Raw genomic sequence first — 9845 nt, 5'->3', positions numbered from 1 at the left:
CACCCTGATGGGGGTTTGTGCCACTGGACTACTTTGCACCGCCTCTCTTTTAAAGGAGTGGGTTTGATCCATAAAGTCTCAAGGATCATGCCATCAAAACGGGACAAGCTATAATAATTATCATTTGCCTAACCAAGGGAACCAATACATACAGAAATAGATTTGACAACAGCTTCATGCGATTCCAAGGTGCCCTCCATTCGCGCTAGACATCTTCTCCTCCAAAGTCTCCAAGTAACTATGACAGGCATAAGGCCAATTATAACACCCACCTAAGAAGAGGACTTAGCACGCCGGAACCAAAGGAGACTTGGTATTTCCAATTGCTACCAAGTGGAAGCCCAAAGAGGTTGCAAAAAAATGACCAGATTGTTTTAGGGAAATCTCCCTCAAAGAGAACATGGCTAATGTCTTCATAATGCCCTGCAGGACAACACTCACATTTGGAAACAATAGGAATGCCAATACGACACAACCTATCATCCACACTCAAAGCCCTATACCAAGCCTTCCAAAACTGAATATACATTTTTAAGAGAAGCCTGTTATGCCAAATCCAAGAATGTCAATCAAGAGAGGAGCCTCTGACTCTAATACAATGCCATGCAGATTTAGTGGAAAACATACATGTCTCTATTTGGGTCCAAACAAGAACATCCTTACCCAAATTAGGACCAGATAAAGAGACTAGAATATCATCAACATTCTCCAAGCCAACCAAGTTCTCTAGCAGATTCACATCCCAGCTGTCAGATAAACGACACTCTTTAATTTTCAACAAAGGTTGACCCACGACTGGCAAGTCATTAATCAAGGGGCCATTATCTCGCCATTTATCATATCAAAAAAAAAATATCTCATTCTCTAACTCTCCATTTAGAATTATTCAACACCAAAGGGATGCAATGAGCAATCATTTTCCAAAATCTCAAACCTTTATCAACATCTATAAGGAACCAAGGTTTCGAACCCACATATTTAGCCTTAAAAAAAATTTTCCCAGGGATAATTAACTTGTAGAAAGTTCCAGGCAAACCTCATGTGCAAGGCTGTCTGAGTGTCCTGGAGAAGCCACAACCCGAGACCTCCTTCTGCCACAGGCCTACAAATGTATTTCCAATCTACCCATTTCTTCTTATCGTTTTCCATTTGACTCACCCCAAAAGAATGAGCTCATCAGCTGATGGATGTGATTGATTACTGCTTGAGGGACCTGTAAAACAGCAAATAGGTGAAGGGCCATACTCGAAATAACATGACATAACAATGGCACTAGCAAGTTCAATTACTTCACTATTGGACCATCGCTCAGTTCAGTCTCACCGAATCCATTAGTGAGACAAAGTTTATCCCTCTCACCAACTGGAACAATGTTTATATTAACTGAAAAGATGGCAACGGCATAGCAGGTGGGATTTACATCACAAAATTCAGGGGTGTTAGCAAGGAGATACACCCCATGGAAGGCACAATGGCACTAGATGTATTCGGCAATGCAAAGTTATAAAGCATATCAAGCCAAACACAGGACCTAACAATCCACAGCCCATATTGGTGAGCCTAACTCTATATTTTCACCTTTTATTAGACAAGGCCCACTTTTCATAGATAAACATGTTGAAAACATTTTCTCCTCAGAGCCTATTAGCTCCAGCCCCTCAAGCCCATATTTTCCCTCAAAAGCTAGCCACTCCCTGCCCAATTCTACACTCAATATAGTCCTCTGAATGAAGAGAATGGCATGGAATTACATGGGTTTAGCCCGACCCAAGGCAATTAGAAGTTTAAGGGCTAATATTAAGAAAAATAACTTGAACGTTATCTTTTTGTTGGAAGCCATGGTGTCGGTAGAGCGCACCTTATCTATTGTAAACAGTTTAGGTTTCCACCATTTTGTTAGTTATCCAGCTTCTTGTAAAAAGATCAACTGAACCAAACTTACCAAGCCTAAAGAACGCATGGGAAGAAAAAAAAAAAAAAAATCAAATGGAAGTTTGGAAACCACCACCTCAAAATCTCATAGATAAACAAGCTGAAAACATTTTCTCCTCAAGGCCTATTAGCTCCAACCCCTCGAGGCCATATTTTCCCTCAAAAGTTAGGCACTTCATGCCCGATTCTACACTCAATACAGTTCTTTTAATGAAGACAATGGCATGGAATTGCATGGGTTTAGCCCGACCCAAGGCAATTAAAAGTTTAAGGGCTAATATTAGGAAAAATAATCTAGATGTTATCTTTTTGTCGGAAGCCTTGGTGTCAGTAGAGTGCACCTTGTCTATTGTAAATAGTTTAGGTTTCCACCATTTTGTTAGTTATCTAAAAATATCAACTTAACCAAACTACAAGAATGCATGGGAGGGGAAAAAAAGTCAAATGGAAGTTTGGAAACCACTACCTCAAAATCAAAGAAGTTTCTCAACAATCTCAACGATATGCAAAGACCACAACAGGTAAATCTTGGAGGTCAGAGCATCAAAAATTCAAGCCACAAATCCCATGATAGCCGAAGCTTCAGCAGCCCTCTTAGCTTCCCAAATGGCATCTCAACTCCAACAAAATCTAGCAGTGCTAGAGGGCGGTGCTCAAAGTCATAAAAGGCATTAAAAGCACAGATTCCTCTCCAAATTGGCAAATCACTCCTATCATTAAAGATATCCAGCAAATCCTTTGACATCACAAGGAGTGGAAAATAGCAAAAATTCATTGATCTCAAAATCAATGTGCACATTCAGTGGCGCAATGGGCAGCAACCAATCTAATTTTTGACTGCATACCCTTATATACTCTTCCTAGGTGCATTTTGTTTATCCATAATAGAAAGGAGCCACCTTCGATCTATATTGTATTTTAGACTTTATTATATAATACTAAGCATGCTTGATTAAAAAAAAATGCCAACCAATTGTGTTCATCAATTAGAGTCTTACAATCTCCACATGAAGACAACATCCACCAGCACACGCCAGCGTAATTTATGGAGAATAAGGAGTAGTTTGGACTGGCAAACACTCTCAATCCATCTTATTCCCTCATCATTACAAGTTTTTAAAATTTCTATATAAATTATAATAAATAATTTATATTTTTCAAATTTTAAAACAATAATAATATTAAAACTAATATTCTAACAATATTATATTTAATTTTTATATAAAATCATTTTATCTCATCTCACTATTTAAATAACTTCTAAATACTAGCTATACGCAGTCTTCAATTACACCTTTACAATTTAATGCAATCCTTGCTTTTTTGACATGTACCGCTCTAGTCAGCTTTAGGTCTCATTTATTTTTTTTAGATGAGATATGATGAGTTGAGATAAAAATTAAAAATTAAAAATTAAATAAATTATTAATAAATTATATATTTTTAATAATATTATTATTTTAAAATTTGATAGGGTTGAATTTTTATTTTATTTTATATTAGAATTTGAAAAAATTTTAATGATTTGATAAAATAATATGAAATGAAATGTGAAAACAAATTTGACCCAATCTTTTCCTTATTCAGCTTCTACTGCTTGTAAATTCAATTTGTACATTTTGTTATAAATGAAAGATGTTCTCTTATGTGCTCGTTGTGAGACACAGGATTCTCAAAAACACTGGTCTCCTTTGTTTTCGTAAAATAGACCAGATAAATTGAAATTAAAGTTAAAAATTAAATAAAATATTATTATAATATATTTTTTAATATTATTTTTGTTTTAAAATTTAAAAAAGTTGAATTACTTTTTTTTTTGTAAAAATTTAAAAAATTTATAATAATTAGATGAGATAAAATGAGTTGAGAATAATTGTGAAAACAAACTAGATGTTTATGGTGTCAGAGCTAGAGGTGGACACAGAGAACGTTACTTCTTTTCGAAACTTTTTTAAATTTTTAAATAAAATATAATAAATAATTTAATTTTTAAAAATTTTAAAATAATATTTTAAATTTTTATCTAAAATTAAAAATTCTCATCTAATTCTTAAAAAATTAAGTTGGCGTGTGCCGGTGGATGTTGTCTTCATGTGGAGATTGTAACTATAAGAGTATTAGTAATGACTTATTTATCTTTATCTTTATCTTTAAATTTGAATAATATGTCTTTATATTCATCTATATTAACTTCAAATTTGAATAATATGTTTTTATATTCATCTAAATTTTTGCATAGCTATAAACAGTATTGTTTTAAATTTAAAGAAGCATTACTCATTTTTCAAATATTATTTTTTTCTCTCTCTTACTCATTAAAATCAAATTTATAGAATTTATATTAAGATGATTTTGATACATGAAATTTATATTAAGTTAATAATATAAAGTGGATGTTAATTATAAAATATATATAAAAATAATAATTTTAAGAAATAAAAAAATAATAATATTTTTTTATTATTTGATTTAAAAATATATAATTTAATATGAGAGTTTTTTTTAATATACAAAATTAATCCTTAAAAAATATGATTTTAAACATACATCTAAAAAAAATCATTGCTAGTACTGTAATTGACGAACACAGCTGGCCAGCATTCATGTGGGCCATGGTTATCAACAGCAAGTGGTGGATAATGGGATATCAAGTTATCAACTACCTTCGGGAAATCATCACGTTGGAATCTCCTTATTGTTACAGACTCTGGCACATCAGTGAGTTTTCTTTTGACTGAGATTGAGAAGTTTTAAAAAGTAATTAAAAAAATTTTAAATTTTTTTTTAAAAAATTAGATTATTTAAATATTATATATTAAAATATTTTTTAATCTTAAATAAGTTAAAAATTATGTTTAAAAAATATTATTTTAACATTTTTTCTTAAACATTCTTTTTTGAATAATTCAGAATGTATTTAGAATTTTAAAAAGTCTATAAATAAGCAAAAATACTTATAAAGCTTTTAAATAATTATAACTTCTAAATTTTTAAAGATATCATCATAAGTTTTAAAAAAATTAAATTATCTTCATTTACTCTTTTTTAATTGGTGATATGGATGCTAGATTATATAGCAAATTCGAGAAGATCGGTATCGTTGAGTGGAGGATATGGGTGCAACGTACCATCGATGGTGGTCGCATAGTTTTTTTCCTTGAGAAGCGTTTTTTAAATGTTTTTAGAGTACGAATCATTCATATAATATAACTTAATTTTTAAATCTTAATTTTAAAACTTACCTTTCAAGTCAAATTATGGCATGTAGATCATATATATATAATGTAAAGACATTTAAATAAAATTATTTTTTCTCCTTAAATATCACTCAAAATAATAATTTTTAATTTAAAATGTTCAATATTTTTATCTAATCATTAACTAATTATTATATAAAAACGATCCTCGACACAACCTTTCAAACTTTTAAATAAAATATAAAAATTAATCTAATTTTATCAAATTTTAAAATAAAACATAATAATTTTATAATTTTATTCAATAGTTTGTAAAAAATTAAGATGACATTAGATATTTTGTAAAATATTATGTTTAAATAGCGAGATGAAATAAAATTGATTTGAGGATTTGATAAAGGGTTGGTCCCACTGTGCAATAATTTTCAAGTACTGTTCACGTCAATTTTTACTGTTTACATACTGTTTATATCAATTTTGACACTAATTATATACTTTTCATGTAGGTTTTTATTTTTTTATATTATTTATTTACTGTTTATTTAAGTGTATATTTTTAAAAATTAAAAAATAAAATATTATATTTAGATAATCAAAATTATTGTATAGTATAAATGGATAATTTAATATAAAAATAAATTTTAAATGAAATACTTAAAAATAAAATCTTGTCATATTCTATAAATTTTATATTTATATTTATATAATCCAATATTAATGATCTAACTCAAATAAGATACTTTTATTTGAACTGACTGTCGATTCAAACCCCTCCTAAAGAGTCGTTTGAGGATCAGATGAAAATTGATCAGAAGTCAAATCCTCTCCATCAAAATGTCTCATTCGACCGTTCTTTTTCCCTCTATTCAATTATATGAGAGGAGTCAGGAGTCAGGAGTCAGGGCCCTTCACTAACCAAACTTGTCTCGCCGAAGCTCATCCCGTCGGTCCCATCCCCCAGCTATCATAAAGAACATTTTGTCTACAACGGTAACGATGCATTTCATACAGTAATTACGATCAGACATTTGTCTGCACATTTTAATAATTGATAGTATACATCAAAAGGTTAAATCACCTCATCTCAATTCTACGGACAAACATATTTTAAAATGAGATTTAAACACTTTTATAAAACTATTGAAACATCTTAATACAAATAATCTTGTTATTATTTATAAATTTTTCATTTAATCCCATTTTATCTTTCTTTTACAAATAATCTTAAAGTATCTAAAGAGGCCCTAAAGCTCACGACCTTGTATTATTTAGGGATAATTTTGATAGCGAGTTGAGATTAGATGAAAGTTACAATTTGAATAAAATATTATAAAAATATTATTTTTATTTTAATATTTGAAAAAATTAAATTATTTATTGCATTTTATTCAGAAATTTGATAAAATTATAATAACTATATGATATGAATAAAGATGAGTTGAAATTAACTCATTATCCAAACCAGACCTTAGGTCTCGTTTGGTTACACATATGAGATCATGAAATAAAAATTAAAAGTTGAATGAAATATTATTAGAATATAATTTTTATTTTAAGATTTGAAAAAGATGTATTGCTTACAATATTTTGTTTGGGAGTTTGAGAAAATTGTAATGATTATATGATAAAAGATTAGATAAAATAGTTTAGTTTGTGTAACCAAACAAACCTAAATCTTCACGAAAACTAATAAGTTGTGTGAGAAAATCTCAAAACTCAAGAGCAAATAAAACCCCAATCACACTATGTTCAAATTATTGTACAAAAGCATGCATGTTTGATGTAATATTACTTGTCTAAAAAAATTATCATATAACCCTAAGTACATGTAAAGAGGATTAGTTTTAAGTTTTAGGTTTGGATATTAAAAATAAAAAATCAATTATACTTATTAAAATAATAAAATTTAAAATAAAAAATAACATCTCTCTTTCTAATACTGAGACAATATTTCAAGGAAATTTCAATAGGAAAACGTTACCGTTCTCACCACTCAAACATGCCATTAAGTGTTCCTGCTTGAATTTTTTATTTTTTATTTTTATTTTTTATGGGAAACCATTCCAAAGTAGGGCCTTTCGAACTCATCCCTGCAGAGTAAACCCTAGTCTCGTGCACCGCACCCTCATAAATTTCCCATACACAAAACTAGGTAAGTCACTGGCTTCGCCAGGGGATGTGGCCCCAAGGGATTGGCCTGAGTGGTAGAAGCCTCGGTCTTCTGGTATTAAGGAAGTATTTTTTAATAATATTGTAATTTTTTTATTAAAAAAACATTTAAAAGTATTAAAAAATACGTATAAGAAAAAGGGGAAAAAAAAACTAATTAGAACTAATTGTGAATATATTTCTCTCCCCCTTCTCTCTAATAAATGTTCATCATCCAAAGCATTGATTAGCCTATATATATCATATCACCAATTTATAGCCTACATGTAGTAAGAAAATTGCACAAAAACATACACCCAATATTTTCACAAAATAATGGTGACCCTCAAGTCTACTTCCACCATCTTTCCCAGCAAGCCTACACCGGGAGGCGTATTACAGTTATCAGAGAACGACCAAAAAATGCAATGGAATCATGCACGCGTCATCTATATCTACAAAACCACCAGCGACAACAACGAACAAACAACAACACTCGAGACACTGAAAGACTCCCTGAGCCGTGCATTGGTTCCCTATTACCCACTAGCTGGTCGACTACGCTGGATTCATAGTGGCCGACTGGAACTCCATTGTAATGCCAAGGGCTCACAAATATCAGAAGCTTATTCAGAAGCAAAACTTGATGAACTTGGGTTTGCACCAACAAAGGCAGTCGAAGATTTGGTCCCTAAGGTTGATTATGGTAGTCCGATTGAGGATTGGCCCTTGATGCTGGTGCAAGTCACAAGGTTTAGCTGCGGTGGTCTCTGTGTTGGAACAGCCATGTCCCACACAATGGCTGATGGATGGTCTGCGGCTAAATTCTTCAAAGCATGGACCAATTGGCACGAGGAGATGAATTGGAGGAGAATGAGATGCCTTTCCATGATCGCACCATATTACGATCATCCGAACCACTTTTGCCTCCACGCTTTGAGCATATAGAGTTCACAAAACCACCACTCCTATTAGGACACACTGATGCCAAAGAGGAGCAGATGAAAGAAACTTGTGCCACCATATTGAAAGTCACCAAAGAGCAAGTCGAGGGACTAAGGAAAAAAGCCAACGACATCCCACATCAAGACATGGAAATGGTGGTGACACGACCTTATTCTCGATATGAAGCAGTCGCTAGGCACTTATGGAGGTGTATATGCAAGGCACGAGCGAGTGATAACACTCAACCAACAAGACTTTCCTTAGCGGTTGATTTTCGTAGTCGCTTGAAGCCGTCTCTCCCCCCAGGATACTTTGGAAACGTAGTTCTTCCGACCGTAACATCGAAATGTGTCCATGGCGACCTCTTGGCCAAACCACTTAGTTATGCTGCTAGAAAAATAAGGGAAGCCATCGAACGTATCACAGACGAGTATATAAGGTCTGCTCTTGATTATATAACTAGCCAGGAGGATGTGAGTGCTTTGAGGAGTAACTTCCATATTCGTGCATACACAAAAACACCTAATTTCTTAGGAAATCCCAACGTTTATATTGGAAGTTGGATTAATTTGCCAGTTTATGGTATGGAATTGGATTATGGATGGGGAAAGCCAATCTACGTCGGTCCAGGATTATTAAATGATGATGGCAAGTCGTTCATCATGTCAAGTCCAACTGCTAATGGATCTCTCCTCATAGCACTTCGTTTGCAAACAGAATACATGGATTCTTTTAAGAAGCTCTTCTATGAGGACGTCCATTGTCACCAAGCGAAGCTTACAAATCTAGAAACTTAATTACAAGCACTCAGTAAAATAATAGCATCGTTTATCTGTAGAATGTGGGTAAAGGTGACGGGCTATCCATTGTCACCAAGGGAAGCTGTACGTTGCTTGCTATAATGTTGATCTTAGGTTCCTTGTTTAATTTATTTCCTTGAGGTTGTGATCAGTTGAGAAAGTGATGGATGTAAACTACATTTGGGATATTATCTTGTTAGAATCTCATTGTATTTTTAGGACTTGGCCATAGTAGTTGATTTGTTTGGAAACTATTGCAAAATTTGCGATTAATGTTGAATAATATATCATGATAATAAAACAATAATTATAAAAAAAAAAAAAAAACCTTGCAAATTTAAAGTACACCAACCAGTCTGCCTCCACCTACCATGACACAATAATTTCGTAAACATGGCGACCACAAAGTATATATATTATATGCAAAAAACAAATAAAAGATTTTTTGAAACTTATTTTTCAAAAATAAGGAGTGCTTATAAATTAAGTAGGAAAATGAAATTTAAGCATATTATTTATTGATCGTATATATACGTTTGAATTGAATTAATTTTTTTTTATTTTTTTATAAATCTATGTATTTTGTTAAATGAATATGACTTTTTTATGATTTACATGATAAGCTGTGTACAAGTCGTTATAAGGGTTGGCTCTAGAACTTAATCTTTCTGAACTAAATCGTTTTATTTATAGAATAAGAATGAAGCTATCCATGTGGTTTTTTACTAAAATCGACGCCAACTGATGGAAGGTATTTGTATGAAACAACCGACCATACCAGTCAATGGGGGGGGGGGGGGGAAATACTGGTTGTATCGACTCC

The 9845-nt window shown here is 32.0% G+C and overlaps 1 protein-coding gene across 1 annotated transcript; it reads left to right on the top strand.

The window, feature by feature from the left end:
* Positions 1-7613: 7613 nt before the first annotated feature.
* Positions 7614-9019, top strand: LOC108988428 (spermidine hydroxycinnamoyl transferase-like). Its single transcript, XM_018961691.1, has 2 exons — positions 7614-8029; positions 8113-9019. The coding sequence occupies exons 1-2, from the start codon at positions 7614-7616 to the stop codon at positions 9017-9019; spliced, it is 1323 nt and encodes a 440-aa protein (XP_018817236.1).
* The last annotated feature ends 826 nt before the right edge of the window (positions 9020-9845 follow it).

This window comes from Juglans regia, chromosome 4 (assembly GCF_001411555.2).
Source record: "Juglans regia cultivar Chandler chromosome 4, Walnut 2.0, whole genome shotgun sequence".
Classification (NCBI taxonomy): domain Eukaryota; kingdom Viridiplantae; phylum Streptophyta; class Magnoliopsida; order Fagales; family Juglandaceae; genus Juglans; species Juglans regia.
Note: the sequence above shows the minus strand (reverse complement) of the source record. Positions and strands in the feature narration are given on the sequence as shown.

Bases quoted from the DNA above. Each gene is read 5' to 3' on its own strand.
- LOC108988428 (XM_018961691.1), top strand. From the start codon at position 7,614: ATGGTGACCCTCAAGTCTACTTCCACCATCTTTCCCAGCAAGCCTACA. The intron at 8,030-8,112 runs GTTTAGCTGCGG...AATTCTTCAAAG, and splicing joins ATGCTGGTGCAAGTCACAAG to CATGGACCAATTGGCACGAG.